The following is a 20,217-nucleotide window of genomic DNA, read 5'->3' on the forward strand; positions in this document are numbered from 1 at the left end:
GACAACACTTCAAAACGACGACTTTTTGATTTTCGGTCAGCTCATGAGGCACCCACTTACTGAGCTTTTTCACCTTTCCAGTTTGCTTCAAATCTCTAACGACTGTAGGATGGTGGATGTTGAGTTCTTGAGCAACTTCCTATGCAGTTGTAAGGGGATCAGCTTCAATGACTGGCCATTACCCTCCTCATCTTCACGGCTCTCACCTCCTGTGTAAAATTGCTTGACCCGCCGGTGCACTGTACCTTTGTTAGCAGTTTCTGGGCCAAATGCATTGTTGTCAGTTGTCTCTGCTCCTTTACCACCCATTTTGAACTTGAATTTAAAAATCGCTGTAATTTGCTTTTTGTCTAACATTTCTGCAGTCTAAAATAGAAAGTAATGTCATTAGCAAAAAAAAAAAAAACATAAAGCAAGAAATGCGCATGAATATAATGTATAAAATAACCACATTTACTTTAAGAATGTATTCAGTACCAAAGTTCCAACAATGCAAAGCTGCAACTACTTTTGCACCAAATAACTCTTTAATCTTGATGTCTAAGTTGTTTTTGAGTTTAGGATTGGCTCTATTCCTTTATTCCCCTTAAAAGCAGGACCATTGACATTTGTATTTAATTTGTAAAACACACTGCAGGAATATGATATGCTTAATATTTAGATGGCACAAGTTTGAATTTGGCTTGGGAAAAATGGCATGCTTAGCCACCACATTCTTATCAGTTACCATTGTACTAAGTACGTTTCTTTGCAACAGGTCGTTCTCCATTTTATTCTCTAGTGAGCATTTCCCTGTAATAACGAAAAACTTGTATCTGTAAAAATTGCTATACAATTGCAGTTTGTCATTGATGACAGTTTTGCATTTTCTGTTAACATATCACATAAGTAGTAGTGTGCTATAAAATAGTTTTATATCTTGGCAGATTTCACTAATTTTATTCTGTTGACATTCATTTGCTATAGTATGGGTCTTGGGGACAGCAGAGCATGGATGAATATAGTTGACATGTTAGCAGTGTGGTTCTGTTGATGACACGTTCACGTTTGTTTTTATTGGAATAGATTAGTAAAAGAGTTTACCATATAATCTTTTTCTTAGTTTCTTGCAACAGAATTTGTGAGCTTTCTTCTGTTCTCCTCCAAATAAAAATATGGTTATAACAGATGACAAAGAAAGAACATATAGTCCAAATGTCAATTTATAGAGTTAAATAAGTCAAGCTAAGACTTTGTCCGAATGGTTGACTTATATGCATGTTCATTCTTTTAAAACCAGGAGCCCCAGGAATGCCCAATTTTTGTAGTATAGGGATTTGACTGACTTGAATTGGCTTAACGAGTTGGACAACATTAGAGAAGTTAGAAATGTTTTAGTGGAAGTTAACTTCTGTCTTGCAAACAAGTTGGGGGATCTAGGAGTTCTTTCAAATTAACAGTATTACCAAGGAACCCAGTGGTGAGTTGAATGTTTCTCATCCAGGTGATTAAATATAAGTGTGTTTCTGAGATAGACCTGCTTCTCTTGTTGATTCAAGACTTGTGAATTGTCAGATCATAATTATTTTTGCTTCTTAAAACACACATTAAAAATCGTTGCCCAGAATTTCAAAGGAATACTTGAACTACATTGAACCCGGGGGCACTTGGTAAATATCCTACTCAAAACACATTACCTTCAAAATGTTATTCTGGGAAATGGACAGTTGAGGACATTGATTTATGTAGGTAAGTTGTAGTTTACTTAGAACAGGGAAGTTCTCAAGTCAATAATTTGATGAGTATTTTTCTGTTGTGTTTAGAATAGATGTTTATGACATCAGAAGAATCATGCTCTTGTAATGACCTTTCCTTTCAGTTTCCTCTTTGATAGTTTCCACCTGATGAGACAGCATTATCATCAAACTTAATTGGATCATAAGGATAAGACTTGAAGAATAATCTTGTGTAACATTTCTAAAAATGTAAACTGCTGCTTCACTTTAAAAGGGTGACATAGCCTAGCACAGTCTACATAGACCTTGGTGGTTTGAATTTTCTTTAATTCATTTTTTATGACTTCGGGCAAGTGTTTCATATCTGTGACTCTTGTTTCCACATATTCAAAATGGAAATGATAATAGCATCTACCTGTAGGGTATTTTATGTAGAGTTAATACATCTCTGTGTTGATTATTAAATAGCAAATAATACTGCTTACCTTCTCTGATAGCACTTTTGTGCTTCTTTGTTATCACTGCGTTGAGGCTTTGTTTATTGGATATTAAATTTAAGAGAAAGTTAATAAGTTTAATATTTATTGATTACCTGCTATTTTATAAGCTGTGTGCTATAAACAAAAACATAAATATAAAAAGTCTCTACTCAACACTATCTGATAGTGGGATGTTGCTGTATTAACACGGGGAGCCCAGCCTGCACTCTGACCTAGGGGGTGGGATGGGGGAGGGGAGGGAGGCCCACCAGGGAGGGGATATATGTATGGTTATGGCTGATTGACGTTGCCCTACGGCAGAAACCAACAAACGTTAAAAAGTAAAATTAAAAAATAATACTAACCGGGAAAAAAGCCTCTGTTCATAAAAAATCTCAGCAACCCAGAGGGGAAAGTGCTGTGTTGGTCAAATTCAGAAGAACTGGTCTTCAGCCTTCTATTTTAAAAGTGGCTGATAAAATCTGGTCCCACTAAGGGAGCTGTACATAATATACAACGTGCATGTGCAAGTTTTAAAAACACTATAAAAAATGAGTTTTTTTTTTAAATAAAACATCCTTTGTGATGGAAATACTGGGAAATGGAGCTTTGACTGGTGAGAAACTTCAGCTCACGTCAACATTAATGCCAGCTCTGAAAAGGGCTCTGGGGAAGGGGAGAAGGAAAACCCCCTAGTGTCCGTTTTAGCAGTTACCAATCAATACTCAGTAAGTTCTTTTTGGTATGTTTTACCATCTTAATTTTTAGGAGGTACATTTTGAATCTGGCATTATCAAATTTCTTGTTGATATGCTAAAACTTATATGGTGCAGATTTACCGGTTCTTACTAATGGAAAATGCATTCAGTTAAGTGACTGGTCAGAGTCCTGTATAATTCCATCCTTGAAGTTAAGCAACTCTGCCCATTCATAGCAGTGTGACCTTATCATTCATAGAACACCTAAAATCTTACTTTGTGCCAACATTGCACAGAAAGTCAAAAAGTGTACAGATACCAGCGTAATCAGTTCATGTGTGCGTGCGTGAGTGTGTGTGTGTGTGTGTGTGTGTGTGTCTGTGTTAGTTGCTTCAACATATCTGACTCTTTGCAACTGCATGGTCTATCCATGGAATTCTTCAGGCAAGATTACTGGAGTGGGTAGCCATTCCCTTCTTCAGGGGAATCTTCCTGACCCAGAGATCAAACCTCGGTATTCTGCATTGCAGGCCCGTTCTTTACCAGCTGAACTACCAGGGGAGCCCCAAATCAGTTCTTGACACCACCTAATTCTCTAGCAGTTTTGGTGGAGCACTTTTGGAAGCAACTGATGAAGTTGTAATTGAAAAGAAAGCAATCCAGCCACAAGAGGGAGTAAGAGAATAATTTCCAAATTGATGGGCCTTTTATCTCAACGAAAATAGCTGCTTTCTTTTCACTCTCTTTCCCCAAAGTGAAAGTTTGGGGAAATTCTCTGTGCACAAGGGAATTGTGCAATACCAGAATTTTGACCTTCTACATTGTGCTGTTGAAATAAATTTCATATTGAGGATATTTAAAATGACATTTGTGGGGCTTCTGAGTTTTTAAATTGAATAATAAATTGGGAGGTGAATTTTATTGAATCAGTGGATTTTAGGCTTAAAGGAGCATCTGCCCTACCTGTTTTTTTCATTTTCATAGATCAAGATGCTGAAGCACAACAAGATGTCTAGTTGCTTGACTTGAATGTGTGTGTGTTAATCTAGGAGAGATCCAGTTGCATTTAATTTGCAGAGAGTGACCACTTTTTGTTTCATTGGAATTTCATGTATTTGAATTGTTTGATGAGTTGGATAATTAGAGAAGTTAGAAGTGTGTTTTTAGTGAAGGTTTAATCCCATCTTGCAAACTGGGAAGAATAACATTTTCATTAAATGTGATGGCTTTAGTTTTAGACTGCATTTTTAGAGTTTTATACTTGAAAATAACAGGAATCACAGTTGAACGCCTTGTGCTTCAAGTTCTTGGCACCTTTTAACCATCGACATTTTTTATGCTTGATTGGTATAAATGTGTAATATCTATATCCTGATCTCTTTTTCTTTGTTGTGTTCATGGAAGAGGGCTGTGATAGTACAATCTAAAAGAGAGGAATGGGTAGTGGAGGCTTGGTCTTTTCAGTGTACACATAGGTAGTGAGGTCAAGTCAAAGGAGATGCTTCCCCAGCTGTTTTCAAATTGTGGTTCATAAATGTCTCTTAGAAGTTGATTATTTTGCTTTGAAATTCTGGGACTATTTACTATTCGCTTGGTGATTTTTTTTTTTTTTAATGTATATTTACATTAATGGAAATTAAAGTGTGACCAATTAGGTGGAATATAGTCTGAAACGAAGTGGGAACCTCGTCTCCACCCCTCATATTTTTATTTACAAATACATCACTAGTTTTCGTATTATCTCCTAAACACAAGTTTTACCAGCCCAATAAGGAAATTTGAAAAACCCAGATGAGCATGAAAACGGTATAAGGTTGGAGAGCAGAACTCAATGATAATCTTCCAGAAAAAGAATCCTAGTAGGAAGATTTCCTCTTTAAAACTTGTGTATAATAATTGTAATATTAAATAACCAAAAGGGAAAGTACCCTCTTCTCCCATACAGTAATTAAACGGTCTCTTCTAGCTTGTTATAATTTTGACTTTTTATTTTGAAATAATTTCAAATGTTCCCATATATCCTTTACCTGGTTCTCTTAATGATCAAAATCAATAAATTAATAAAATAATGGATAAAATAAATTTATGTAACCCATAGCACTTACAGAGTGTACCACCGTAATTGCCTAATTCTGGTCTGGAATTCAGTCCAGAATCACAGTTTGTCTTGTCTCCTTACTCTTCTTTAATCTGGATCAGTTTTCCAGTCTTTGCCTTTTTATGTATTTGCCACTTTTTTCAAGAGTTCTGGCCGGTTTCTTTTTTTGGTAAACTAATCCTCGGTTTGGATTCATCTGGTGATTTTCTCATGAGTAAATTCAGATTGTGCATTTTGGGGAAAAATTCCTGGGAATGACACTATGCCTTCCTTGGTGTATCATATTAGGATACATGTGCTGTTCTTGTTACCAAACCATTATTTTTAGGACATTATATTTTCAAATTTAAACAGCAGTGAGACTTCTGAAAATATCCTATAGTATAAAAGTACCAATTAAAAATTTTTTAAGATAGATGGGCCCCATAAATATGATTTTTTTAATCAATGAAAAGTGAAAGTGAAGTTGCTCAGTTGTGTCCGACTCTTTGGGATCCCATGGACTATATAGCCTGCCAGGCTCCCCTGTCTGTGGGATTCTCCAGGCAAGAATACTGGAGTGGGTTGCCATTTCCTTCTCCAGGAGATCTTCCCAACCCAGGGATTGAACCTGGGTCTCCCGAATTGTAGGCAGATGCTTTTGATAGTCCCTCAATCATGTCGAATTCTTTGTGACCCCATGGACTGTGGCCCGCCAGGCTCCTCTGTCCATGGAATTCTCCAGGCAAGAATACTGGAGTGGGTTACCATTCCCTTCTCCAGGGGATTTTCCTGACCCAGGGATTGAACCTGGGTCTCCCGCATTGCAGGCAGATTCTTTACCATCTGAGCCACATAGAACTAAATATAGTTTGCCAAAGTGCTAATGTCATTTTATAATAATTGGATTACTTTTTTGAAAGGGGAAGATATCCCAGCTCTATAACTTGTACTTTCAAAATTTATTTTCAGTAATTGGCTTCATGTATTCTAATTTACAGGCTTCCCTTGTGGCTCAGCTGGTAAATCCTGCAATGCAGGAGACCTGGGTTCAATCCCTGGGTTGGGAAGCTCCCCTGGAGAAGGGAAAGACTACCCACTCCAGTATTCTGACCTGGAGAATTCCATGGACTGTATAGTCCATGGGGTCACAAAGAGTCAGACATGACTGAACAACTTTCGCTTCACTTCACTTCATTCTAATTGATAAGCCAGATCATAGCCTATAGCCCAGTGCTATGAGTGCTTCATGGCAGATGGTCATTCTTCAGAGCTGTAGTAAACACTTAAAAAAATTAGTGAATACCCATTATAGTCAATATAATGTCTGATTCTCATTTAATAAAGAAAGGAAGAATGTTGGGTTGGGAAGTGTTCAGTGCATTAGAGAAACTTTCCTGGGATGAAATTTGGAAAGAAGGTTTTGAAAAGAATGCTGTTAATAAAATACAGTAGATTGAATGAGGGGGTGTATCATGGTTTTCTATCTGAAACTCCTATTTGCTCTTGGTGGCAGAGTTTTACTACCAAAATCTAGGTGTTCTGACTTCCAAACAGATTTACTTCACCTTACTGCCTCAGACTATTCTCCCACCCTGTCTCTGGTGAATTTTTGTTGTTTTGTCTTCCTTAGTTGCCCGCTCTAGAGTCATTACATAGAACCTAGAGCTTATCCAAGGGTCCTGAAAGCATATAGGATGTGCCTAGCTTGCCCTTTGGCTGCTATTTCTGAATATATGTGCTTAGAACAGCAACCAGACACCTGTCATTTTTGAACAATTCTAGGTCTTTAATGGAAAAGGAAATGGCAGCCCACTCCAGTACTCTTGCCTGGAAAATGCCATGGACTGAGGAGACTGATAGGCCACAGTCCGTGGGGTTGTAAAGAGTCGAACACGACTGAGTGACTTGACTTTATTGACTTTAGGTCTTTAAAGAAACAGAACGTTTTTCTTCTTGGAGCAAAATATTAATTATCTAACCTTCAATATCATCTTCAGTAATTTCCATCACATTTTACCTAAACTATTTAGAAGTTTGGGAAGATGATGAGCTTTTGATAGTCAAGATTGTTCTAAGTTTCCTCTGTTATATTTAAATGAGGCTGTTAAAATAGCATGTTAATTTGGCCTTGGGATTTGATGTTTGAGTGCCTAATATGTGCAAAACGTGTGTCTTTAAGGAGCCTGTAAGCAGGTTGAGAATAGATATATGAAAAGTTGAAGGTGCAAAATCATAATTAAAATTTACTTTATATTGTTCTGAATAACGGATGTTGTAGAGCATAGGATATAAGTTAAAAAATTAAACTCTCCCTACATCATCCCAGTTCCTCAGAGGTAATCTCTAACAGTCTCTCTCTTTTTTTTTTATCCTGGGAACTTAACAGTGCCTGTGCAAACAGTTCTGTCCTTGAAGAATATATACAAGTAGGATCATATAGAAACTGTTCTGTAAGTTGTATCCACACACACAACACTTTGATTATGTTTTATGCTTCATTCCAATTGGCACACAACTTCTTTTTAATGTCAGTGTAGTGTTTTATGAGTGTAACATTATGTAGTTAGTCCATTGTTGATATTGGCAGAAATTAGTGTATTGCTGAGAATTAGCTTGAGGGAGAACATACCTTTCAGTTCAGTTCAGTCGCTCAGAGCGTGGTATATTGAAAGGTGGATGGTTCAGATTGCTTTAAGTCAGTCAGCAGTTCTTAAAAGTGATCTGTGGACCCTGGGAGTCCTGTTAGGGGAGATTCATGAAGTCGCACCTATTTTCCAGTATCTCTTACAGATGAGAAACCTGAGGCCCAGAGAAATTCCAGAACTTTGTCAAGCTGACATAGCTAGTAAGCAGTGTTTCCATAGCCCGTGCCCTTTAGATGTTTGCTGTAAAAAGAATAAGTACTAATGGAAAATGTTTGCTTTATCTTTTGTACATTGATATAATTTAATCCTGTGTTTTAAATGAAAGGGTTTTTTGTGCATTATTTCACCACTCTTACTAGATGAACAAATTTTTGATGACTGAACCCAAAGTAGAGTACTAAAATTGAGAGTGAAGTTGCTCAGTCATGTCCGACTCTTTGCGACCCCATGGATTGTAGCCTACCAGGTTCCACCATCCATGGGAACCCATCCAAGAATACTGGAGTGGGTTGCCATTTCCTTCTCCAGGAGATCTTCCCTCCCCAGGGATTGAACCCGGGTCTCCTGTGTTGTAAGCAGACGCTTTACCGTCTGAGTCACCAGGGAGCACACTAAAGCAGATTTTTGAATGTCAAGATCCCCAGGCCTTAAATTTACATCTGAGTAGAGTATGCCTACTCTGTCAGGAGCTGTGACGGGTGCTTTCCTGTTTATATTAATACTCATTTAGAGAAATGGCAACCCACTCCAGTGTTCTTGACTGGAGAATCCCAGGGACGGCAGAGCCTGGTGGGCTGCCGCCTGTGGGGTCGTACAGAGTCGGACATGACTGAAGTGACTTAGCAGCAGCAGCAGCAGCTGCCCTTTGAAGTAGATTTTCATTGTAATCAATTTGTATGTTTTTTATTAAAAGATAAATCATTGTATAAAATTGAATTTCGTTTAATTCTTTTATAGATGAGAAAATTAAGGCTCTGAGAGATTAACTTGCCTGAGATCTCAAAATTAATGATGAGACAGGGATATAAGTTTGCCTGATTTTAGTTTATATTGTTTCTATTACCCCAAACTGTTGCTCCAAGAAATGCTTGGATGCCCAGAAATTAGGGCCTTGCCACCACCAGGTCAGCTGCAGTTTTGGTGTTTTAGGGTATTCTCTAGTCTTGATTGTTCCTAAAGAGTTGATGTTTTACTCTTAATTTCAGTCTGTAGTCAGATTGAAGGACAGTGAGAGAGAGAGGTATATCATTAGAATAGAGGTGGATTTTTACTTCACAAACCTTTTATTAGAAATACTTGACCATAGTTAGGATTAAATGTTTATTGTAGTGGTGGCAGGTTGAACCTTAAGAAGGGCAGTCAGAACTAGATAACCTGTCAGTTTATGAGGTTCCTTAGTATTAATACACTCCCAAAGTCAAAGCATTGACCTTCTTTGGATCAATACATGTATTAGAAACTATTGTTTATATATTCTGCCTTGGGTAGTTTAACTTGGAGGCAGAAATCGTTACTTTACCCCATATATCTTGTGTTTTTACAACCTAAGAAGTTAATTGTACTTGATGCTGTAAAGAAGAAAAATCTTTTAACTCTAAAATCTCAAACCCTACATAATTTGTCTGTTGATGAGATTAAGGTTCAGCAACCTCTCCAGAATTACATCATGTATTTAGCTTGGATTATGAACCATTTACAGAGACATTTCAGGTGTGGGTTTTATTCTTCCAATCCCGTTATTGAGATGACTACTGCATAAAGTCAGAACATGCATTAACTCTAATTTAGCGAATTGATTTTAGGTATTTTTTAAATGACCATGATTATCTTTAAAAGACAGTAGCTATCATCAAAAACAGATTTTTTTTTAAGTGCTTGAGGAACTACTGTGAATCTGAATCAGATTCTGTTTCAGCGAGGTCTCTTGTGTGTTCACATGGTACCCTGTCCAGTGTGTGAGTGCAGGATGTGAAAGTTTGTGTTTGACACGAAACTCCTTTCCTGTTGTAAATTACATTTAGTTTAGAAGGTCAATGTACTGTGTTACATGGAGAATTTTACAAGTGAAAGGTACATTAGTAGTCAGCCTGACCTTCGTTTTATAAGTAGAAACTGCGGCACCTTGTTTGCGTCTTTCCTTGTATAATGCTGTGTCTCCTTTTAAATTCAGATTGTCACAGTGTCCCAGGTGTCATCACCTTCATTGTACTACTACCCGTGAATGAAACATAGGAGGTTGTATTGTATACCTAGTGCAGGGTATTCTGGTTTATGTATGTTTTGAAAATAGCTATTAGTTCTTTCCTCTTTGTTTTCTGTTCTCCAATTTTTGTCACTGCTGCTTTCTAAGAAGTGCAACTTCCTTTTTTTTCCTTTTGTTTTTATTCCCATCATGGTCTTGTCCCTTCCATCATGCTTTTCTCCTCTGGCTTTTAAATCTGGAAAATTGAACATTGATTTCTCTTTGTTCAGTCTGATAAATTAACATACTTAAATCACCTCTAGTTAACTTAAAAGGCAATGGCACCCCACTCCAGTACTCTTGCTTGGAAAATCCCATGGATGGAGGAGTCTGGAAGGCTAAGGGTCAGACACGACTGAGCGACTTCACTTTCACTTTTCACTTTGATGCATCGAAGAAGGAAATGGCAACCCACCCCAGTGTTCTTGCCTGGAGAATCCCAGGGACGGGGAGCCTGGTGGGCTGCTGTCTGTGGGGTCGCACAGAGTTGGACACGACTGAAGTGACTTAGCAGCAGCAGCAGCAGTGAATTCTATATCTTCCATATCTCAGAGTTGAATGAAACCACATCTGATTGATGAATCTCTGAAAAATAGTCATTTGCTCCTTTAAAGTTTCTGTAAGAAGAGTAGAACTTGCTGTCTAGTGAGATGACCTATTCCAAATTTGTTTCAAAAGTTTTCTCATACTGAGCAGAAATCTGTCTCTGCCTAAATTTAGTTTTGTCTTCTGGAGCCATTCATGTCATATTTTTTTCAGTTTTCGTGACTGTTTCTAGTTTCATCAACATTCTTGCTTGCTTTCCTGGATACCCTCCAGTTTGTCAAAGCCTGTCTAGATATTTTGGGGTGGGGCGTTTGACATCTTAGTTCCCCCACCAAGGATCAAATCCTTGTCCTCTGCAGTGGAAGAGTGGAGTCTTAACCACTGGACTGGCAGTGAAGTCTCTGTTTTTAAAGGAACAATATACTTTTAAGATTTGGTCTCATCAACATGGTGTAGAGCTAAAACATCATCCTTAACTTTGATTTCTAATTACTATCTCTGAATCATGTTCTGCTTCTTAGTAGGCAGAGAAAATGCAGAATAATGTAGAACAGGTCATATTGCCTCGTTGGAGTTGTACCTTTACAACTTAGTTGTAGTTTTGAGCACGTACGCTTCTGGGCCCTGTTTGTTGTCTTCTATGAGATGGGGCTAATTGTAGTTTGTGCCTCAGAGGTAAGGTTATAGAAGGATCAATTAATCCATATAAAGTGCTTAATTTAAGTGTTAAAATGCCATTTATTACTGAAGTGATGTTTTTATTTTCTCAATTGTCTATTGCTGCATAACAAACCGATAAAAACTGAAACAGTGGTTTTAGTTCTTTTTCATGACTCTGGCTTGTCCGGATTCTCTTGGACAGTTTTTCACATGGTGTTGGCTGTAGTCGTTCATTGCTGTCTTGAGCTGGGTCTGAAGTACCCGTGTGGCTTCACTAAACATGTCTCATGACTGGAGCTGACTTGACCTTGCTCTCTAGCAGGATAGTTTGTTGTTGTTTTTTTTTAACACTAGCTTAGGGCTCAGAGAGAGAAATAGGGGAAGCTGCTAGTCCTCATATGGGTTAGGTCTGGAACTGGAATAGGAGTCATCTTTATCACTGTTTGGTTAAAGTTAATCAACAAAGTTAACCCTGACTTAGGAGCATGGTGGAGGCCATCTCTGGAGTCAGTCTACCACTGTTCTGTTCTTTCACAGTTAGCCTTTTTAACCAAATTTAATCTTTAATCCAGTGTTTCTTGCTTTTTTTGTTTAAATCCTAATGGTTTTTACCTTTATGTCATCAAAAGATTTTAAGTTTGTCATGTATCCCTGTCTCAGCTTTTATTTTTAACAGCTTTACTGAGGTATAAGTGACACAAAAACTCTGTTTATTTAATGGATACAGAGTGATGAGTTTGCTTTTTCAGCTTTTTGTAGTCAGCATTTTATCAGAAACATTCACCACTGTGTTGACACTTGATCCTTTTGGTCTATCATTAGGCCAGTAAGCAGCCTGACTTTTGCCTTTTGTTACTTGTAGGTTCCAGTTCCGTTCAGTTCAGTCGCTCAGTCAAGTCCGACTCTTTGTGACCCCATGGACTGCAGCAGGCCAGGCCTCCCTGTCCATCACCAAATCCCGGAGTTTACCCAAACTCGTGTCCATGGAGTTGGTGATGCCATCCAACTATCTCATCCTCTGTCATCCCCTTCTCCTCCTGCCCCCAATCCCTCCCAGCATCAGGGTCTTTTCAAATGAGTCAGTTCTTTGCATGAGGTGGCCAAAGTATTGGAGTTTCAGCTTCAACATCAGTCCTTCCAATAAATACTCAGGACTGATCTCCTTTAGGATGTCCTGGTTGGATCTCCTTGCAGTCCAAGGGACTCTCAAGAGTCTTCTCCAACACCACAGTTCAAAAGCATCAATTCTTCAGCGCTCAGCCTTCTTCACAGTCCAACTCTCACATCCATACATGACCACTGGAAAAACCATAGCCTTGACTAGACGAACATTTGTTGGCAAAGTAATGTCTCTGCTTTTGAATATGCTATCTAGGTTGGTCATAACTTTCCTTCCAAGGAGTAAGCGTCTTTTAATTTCATGGCTGCAGTCACCATCTACAGTGATTTTGGAGCTCCCCAAAATAGTCTGACACTGTTTCCACTGTTTCCTCATCTATTTCCTATGAAGTGAGGGGACCGGATGCCATGATCTTCGTTTTCTGTATGTTGAGCTTTAAGCCAACTTTTTCACTCTCTACTTTCACTTGCATCAAGAGGCTCTTTAGTTCTTCTTTGCTTTCTGCCATAAGGGTGGTGTCATCTGCATATCTGAGGTTATTGATATTTCTCCCAGCAATCTTGATTCCGGCTTGTGCTTCATCCGGCCCAGCGTTTCTCATGATGTACTCTGCATATAAGTTAAATAAGCAGGGTGACAATATACAGCCTTGACGTCTTCTTTTCCTATTTGGAACCAGTCTGTTGTTCCATGTCCAGTTCTAACTGTTGCTTCCTGACCTGCATAAAGATTTCTCAAGAGGCAGGTCAGATGGTCTGGTATTCCCATCTCTTTCAGAATTTTCCACAGTTTATTATGATCCACACAGTCAAAGGCTTTGGCATAGTCAGTAAAGCAGAAATAGATGTTTTTCTGGAACTCTTGCTTTTTCGATGATCCAGCGGATGTTGGCAATTTGATCTCTGGTTCCTCTGGCTTGGAGAATTTTGAGCATTACTTTATTAGCGTGTGAGATGAGTGCATCCGGTTAATAGCTTTAAAAAGTAGTTTTTGTTGTGATTGTTTTAATCAGATGTTAAGGATAAATTCAGTGTTCACCTTGGAGGAAGAGGTACTTAATTGCTAATTGAAAAATTCTCAGTGTGAGTTACCCTAATGTAAAACAGTAGTTTTTAGAGAGAGAGAAGCTACCACCCATAAAAGATGGGTTACAAATTCTTAGGACATTTATTGACACCTTGCCTAAGTAACTTCTCTAAGTTTGTATACTTATTTTAAATGATTTACCCTTAACTAACTGCACATGTTTGTGTCCTTCATCTTTACAGATACACAGTGGGTTAGATAAAAGTCACTGAAAAGTAGGACACGTCCAGGCTGTGTTAATCCTTAGTTTCTATAGTGCCTTCCCTGCTTGACATTTTATCCTTGTTCTGTCTTGCTCACTGTTTTCAGTGCCTCACACAGTGATATTTAAGTTTTGGAGAATAAGTAATGTTTAAAAAAATTTTTTTGAAGCAGTAAAATGTGAATTAGAAATAACCTAGATAGAGAACTGATTTCATGGTTAGGCCTTTACTTGTCACTTCTTTAATTTGGAGATATTCTTTGTATAATCTTAAATTTACATAAATGAGCTAAAGAGCAGTTCACAATTGAATAATATACAGAGCCTTCTTTAAATTTATATGTGTGTATATATATGTGTGTGTTTTTTTTCTGCTGTTTAAAGTTATTTGTGAATTCTGGTTAATCGCAATACATGTTTTCTTTAGTTAGACTTCATAGGATAACCTTTAGCTTAGCCAGTCAGAAGTGGAATTGATCCTTCCAGCTGTGGAGTGCCATGGTCTAAACCTAGACTGACTCCAAAGCCATTATGCTATATGGTCTCCCATAGTTGAATGAATGCATTTTGTATTAAGATATAAAACTTGAAAAGGCCTGGGCATGTAATTTTAAAACCACTATATTAAATGGAATGTTCTTATGCTGTTGAGGCAGATCCTCAAAGACCAGCCCTAATGTTCACAGTGTTCATGCCTCAAAAGAGAATGATGGTGTCTAAGAGACAAAACGGCAGAAGTTTGAATTCTGCTGAGTCTTCGTAGGCATTCCTCCTTCAGAGAAGGCAGTGGTGCTCCAAACCCAGAGGGTTCCTTTATTTCTAGTCTGGTTGAGGTTTCACACTGTGTGTGTACCCTCAGTTGTGTCGAACTCTTTGTGGCTTCATGGACTGTAGTCCGCCAGGCTTCTCTATCCTTGAGAGTTTCCAGGGAAGAATACTGGAGTGGGTTGCTGTTTCCTTACTCCAGGGGATCTTCTCCACCCGAGGATCAAACCCACGTCTCCTGCATTTATCGGCAGGTGCATTCTTTACCGTTAGCACCACCTAGGAAGCCTTAAGACTTAACTGAATGAAGGAATGAATGACAGAACACTTCTGCAGCTGAGGGATGACAGCTTGGGTGTCCTGTAGTAAGAATTGTGTTACCTAACCAAAGTGCTCTTCTGATTTCAGGCTAACTAATAATCACAGGAAACATTGTTTCAGGTTGAATTCTGTCACCTCCAACCTTTTCCTGTAATGCATTGCAACCTGGTCCTACTGCCAACTTGAAACCTACCCAATTCATTTGAGTATATGTAGTTTTAAGTTGTAGGAAGGGGAGAGAAGCTAGATTAAAGCTTACTCACCCACTCACCGTTTGGAACATGATAATGGGATAAACATAAAAAGTAAGAGTTACTGTTTTAAAGCATTTTTCAAACTGTTTGGCATATAAGGAAGTGCTGTATAGACTAAACCACTGGGCAACTATAAGAATAGAAACCAAGAATTAAATACCCTTATTCCTTGTAAAGATTGAGACTTGTTTGGGGCTAAGCCCAGTTGAAAATTGATTTGTAGAGTATATTTAATAGGAAGTGGAGAATTTTTAAAAACAGTAAACATTTTGCCTAATTCTACTACTGGAATATTATCTTTCTCCTCCTCAAAAAAAAAATCACTAGTTTATTGTGCCTTAATCCCCCTAATACAGTGAAGTCATGTTTTTCTGAAATCATTTGCAGAATGTAATTATTAGCATGTTTGTAAATCCAAACATGTAGATTGTTATAGTTTTGAACAGAATTATGTAGGGTGAAGTTTTACTTGTTTGAGGTGATTGGTAAATGTATTTCTTATTAGCTGAGAATCACTTTAATGAACTAAAGGTTTACTCTTCAGATCTTAAATTCTCATACTCCTACCAGTTTCTTAATTTAGATAGGAAAAATAGAACTTTTACTTCGAACAGCTTTTTACCTTAGAAGGTATTACTTTAATTGTAATCTTATAAATGAAGTTCTGTTCTGCTTCCTCTGTCATGGAGTCTGGTAGTGTCTATTATATTAACAGTTTCTGCTTAAGTCATATAGCTTCATAGTCTCAAAAGGTTAATTTCTGTCTTCTTTCCATTTTAGTGTCATGACTACCTTGAAACCGAAAAGTTTGCCAGTTTGTTAAATATGTATTAATAAAACATAATAACATAATAATAAAGTCTTATCAACTTTCATGCTTTCACATTCACTGAAACATTCAGTCTTTATCAGCATGTAAAGTAATAAGCACTATGAGGGAAAGGCCAGTATTCAAATTAGCCTTAAATAGTAAGCTGAACACTAATTTCAAATTTTAAGTATTGCTGTCACAAATTTATGACCCTTCTACTTTCAAAAGTAGTATTATTGGCAATGACTGGGTATTAAAATTTTATCACTTAAGTTGTGGTGTGTGTTTTGGAAATGCATATTCTTTCAATTTTATTTTAGTCTTATTATGACTGTTTCTTTTCTCCCCAAGTCTCTTTTGGAAAAGTTCTTGATCCCCAACGCTTCACAAGCAGAGAGCAAAGTCTTCTATTTGAAAATGAAAGGAGACTACTACCGTTACTTGGCTGAGGTTGCAGCTGGTGATGACAAGAAAGGTACGCTGCCTCAGCCTGTCTGCTGGATGTTACAAAGTAACAGAGGCCAGAGGTGGTCTCTTCTGTTGTTTGAAGAGCAGCAAATGGACTCTGCTCACTCTTCCTTGCTCTTTCTCCCCTTTCCTCTCTGTTTCTCTCTCTTCCCCCAGTCCCTGTCCCTTCCCTTCTTTTTTTCCTTTTTCCTGAGACTGTACAGTTGACTCTTGAAGAACACAGATTGAGCTGCACAGATCCATTTACACAGGGATTTTTTTTCTGTAAATATTATAGTACTACATTGTACAAGGTTGGACGTGATGGGCCAGCTATAAAATTATACTCAGATTTTCAGCTGCGTGAACAGTTGGTATCCATCCCTGAGCCCCGTGTTGTTCAAGGGTCAGCTGTATACCTACTGCCTAGTAATTGCTTTCGTAAAATGTATGATTGCTCACAAGTCAATTTTATGTATAGGAATGTTTCCTCACAATTTTAAGACAGTAATTACAGCATAACTGTAGAGCAGTACAGACTAATTAAAAATTATACTGAGATGGTTACAGAGTTATTTTGTCTTGACGTTGATCAGTGACTAGAGTAGGTTTCTAGGAGAAGCTTATTTTTTAAAATGTAGGAGCCAGTTTTAAGTTGCAGTAGCTTAGTATTTCAGAATTTATTACTGGATGAGTAAAGATTTGGTTCGAGGGATGAAAACAAAGTACTTTTCATTGATACATTTTGGTGCCTTTTATTCTCCAGGGATTGTGGATCAGTCACAGCAAGCATACCAAGAAGCTTTTGAAATCAGCAAAAAGGAAATGCAACCAACACATCCTATCAGACTGGGTCTGGCCCTTAACTTCTCTGTGTTCTATTATGAGATTCTGAACTCCCCTGAGAAAGCCTGCTCTCTTGCAAAGACAGTATGTATTTTTTACCTGTTATGTGGAAATTCAGTAGTTGTCATTATTTGAGCACTGAAATGTGTTTTTTTTTGGTCACAGGCATTTGATGAAGCCATTGCTGAACTTGATACATTAAGTGAAGAGTCATACAAAGACAGCACGCTAATAATGCAGTTACTGAGAGATAACTTGACAGTAAGTACCTAACAGCACTGTGAATGGTTAATTAATAATGAAGAGATTATAGGTGCATTTCTGTTTTATTGTACTTCCAGATATTGTGGTTTTTACAAATTGAAGGCTTGTTGAAACTCTGTTGAGCAGGGTTCTCTGCTCATCTCATGTCTCTGGGTCACATTTTGGTAATTTTCAGTGATTCAGACCTTCCAAAAAGATTTCAGTGGCTAAAGGCTCAATTGATGATGAACTTTTTTTTAGCAATAAAGTATTTTTTAAGAAGGTATGTACATTGGATTTTTTAAACACATAATACATGCTTAATAGACTGTAGTATGGTGTCAATATAACTTTTACATGTACTGGAAACAAATTTATGTGACTCATTTTGATTTCTGCTTTACTGTGGTGATATAAAATTGAACTCTTAGTATCTCTGAAGTGTGCTTATATATGTTTTATAGACTACGACAGGAATATTTCTAGTCCTTTTTTTTTTGTTTTTAATGTAAGATCCTATCTGCTTTAAAAACTGAAGAAAACCATCTAACAGAAGCTGAAATATTAGACCAAGGACTAAAAATGTGCCCTTTACTAGTTACATATTTATTAAAATTCAGGTTTTTAAAATAATATTGTAATTCATGGTTTTGGACTTGCAGCTATAAGGCCATTTTATTTTTCATTTCAATGCAAATAATTCTGTTCCTTCCATTTTTAGTCACAGGAGAATTTTGCTTTTAGTTTCAAAAGTGTGCTTAAGTTATCTTTGAAGTCCATTAAAAATGATGACCCTAAAGTTGCCTCTGTATTCATGTAGGGCTTCTCTGGTGTGGATCAGAGGTAAAGAATCCACCTGCCAGTGCAGGAGACATACAGGTTCGATTCCTGGAGAAGGAAATAGCAACCCACTCCATTATTCTTGCATGGGAAATAACATGGACAGAGGAGCCTGGCGGGCTGCAGTCAATGGGAGTATAAAAGAGTTGGACATGACTTAGCAACTAAACAGCAACAGTATTTAGCTAAGGGTAGGGCATTAATAACTTTAGTTATAAAATTTCAGATACAATTTCAGATACTCTGCATAGACTGACATCTGTTTTGTCTAGTCTCTTAGGGAAAAAAAATGACTTACTGTGGCAGGTCATGATAACCCTTTTTGGTATACTGTAGACCAAGGTCCCCAACCCCTGGTCCATAGACTGGTACTGGTCCGTGGCCTGTTAAGAACTGGGCTGCACAGCAGGAGGTGAGTGGTGTGGGCAAGTGAGTGAAGCTTCATCTGTTTTTACAGCCTGAGCTCCACTTACTGTCAGATCAGCAGTGACTTAGATTCTCATTCAGTTCAGTTCAGTCACTCAGTCATGTCCGACTCTTTGCCACCCCATGAACCGCAGCACGCCAGGCCTACCTGTCCGTCACCAACTCCTGGAGTTTACCCAAACCCATGTCCATGAGGTTGGTGATGCCATCCAACCATCTTATCCTCTGTCGTCCCCTTCTCCCACCTTCAATCTTTCCCAGCATTAGGGTCTTTTCAAATGAGTCAGTTCTTTGCATCATGTGACCAAAGTATTGGATCTTCAGCTTCAACATCAGTCCTTCCAATGAACACCCAGGACTGACTTCCTTTAGGATGGCCTGGTTGGATCTCTTGCAGTCCAAGGGACTCTCAAGAGTCTTCTCCCAACACCACAGTTCAAAAGCATCATTCTTCTGCACTCAGCTTTCTTTATAGTCCAACTCTCACATCCATACATGACTACTGGATAAACCATAGCCTTGACTAGACAAACCTTTGTTGACAAAGTAATGTCTCTGGTTTTTAATATGCTGTCTAGATTCTCATAGGAGCACAATAAATGTAATACATTTAAATCTTCCCCAAAACATCTCTTGCCCCTGGTCCATGGAAAAATTGTCTTCTACTAAATTGATCCTTGGTGCCAAAGGTTGAGGCCTGCTGCTCTAGACTGAAAAACATTAAAACCACAATGCCAATATCACACTGAGAAAGTACACAGTTAATTCCTTAATAGTAAATTTCTTGCATTCAGTTATCACTTGTTTTTTTTGTATTGTCTTTGTTGTATATTGTCTCCTCCCCCCAATAGTTTTTTTTACTTGCATTGAGATCTAAATAGTCTACATATTGCAGTTAGTTGATATGTCTCTTTGGGCCCATGGGTTTTCATGTTCTTCACATAGATACTAAATTTGAAGTTACGAGGCTTGAGTGAAAAGTGTTAAGGATCTGTCATGTGCCAGATAAAGAGCTAGGAGTGAAGATTATAGTTTAGTGCTACTGGTTTTTTATTAGCTTTAGGTCCTTTTCTTTTGGGGACTGTACATCATTATATACATCATCAGCTTTATTTTATCTAGTCCATTGCAAATTTTCTGAACCAATTTATATATTCTAGTGTTGAATGTTCTCAGCAGTTTTTTGAACAATATTGTATAGTTGTTATTAAACACTGAAAGTTATTTTAGAAAGTGTACTTTAGGGCTTCCTATACACTTGGAAGGTTATTATTTTCAAGAGGGTATGCTATAGTCCATTTTAAAGAGCGAATAATTTTATGTACATTAAATGAAAGAAGTACTGCAGTTTGTTAGCTAATTTTTCATATTTTTCTGGTTTGAAATGATGAGGTACTTCTAAAAGGTAGAATTTGGTAGAATTTGAGACCCAATCACTAGTGAATTGTATTGTCAGCACTTTTTGAGAAGGCCTGATCTGAAATATATACTTGGAGCTGAATTTTGATATCGGTATAGCTTGAAGAGCATACAACAGCTGAGTAAGAAGAAAACCCAAGGTTCAGATTCTGACTTAGTCACTATTATGTGCCTTCTCTGAGCCCTGGTCGTATCGCCTGTTACCATTATAGGGTTGATTGTCCACTCACTCACATGTCAAGCAAAGACATATTTGTTGAAACTAGTATTTGAGTCTGAATCCAGTTGACAAATACTGTCAACACATAACCCTGGGAAGAGAAACACCTTTTATCTAATTTTTCATGTTTCTGTGAAAAATACAAGGATCCT

General features: G+C 37.8%; 1 protein-coding gene across 3 annotated transcripts in view; it reads left to right on the forward strand.

Annotated features, from left to right (window-relative positions):
• The window catches only part of YWHAZ (tyrosine 3-monooxygenase/tryptophan 5-monooxygenase activation protein zeta), a 35,064-nt gene that overhangs the window by 11,478 nt on the left and 3,369 nt on the right, over positions 1-20,217 (forward strand). For all 3 annotated transcript variants that reach the window (XM_061439265.1, XM_061439267.1, XM_061439268.1), the window contains exons 3-5: positions 15,976-16,099; positions 16,838-17,001; positions 17,083-17,178. In XM_061439265.1, coding sequence (XP_061295249.1) covers positions 15,976-16,099; positions 16,838-17,001; positions 17,083-17,178 — 384 coding nt within the window. The remainder of the gene's footprint in view (positions 1-15,975; positions 16,100-16,837; positions 17,002-17,082; positions 17,179-20,217) is intronic.

The sequence above is a fragment of the Bos javanicus genome, chromosome 14 (assembly GCF_032452875.1).
Source record: "Bos javanicus breed banteng chromosome 14, ARS-OSU_banteng_1.0, whole genome shotgun sequence".
NCBI lineage: Eukaryota > Metazoa > Chordata > Mammalia > Artiodactyla > Bovidae > Bos > Bos javanicus.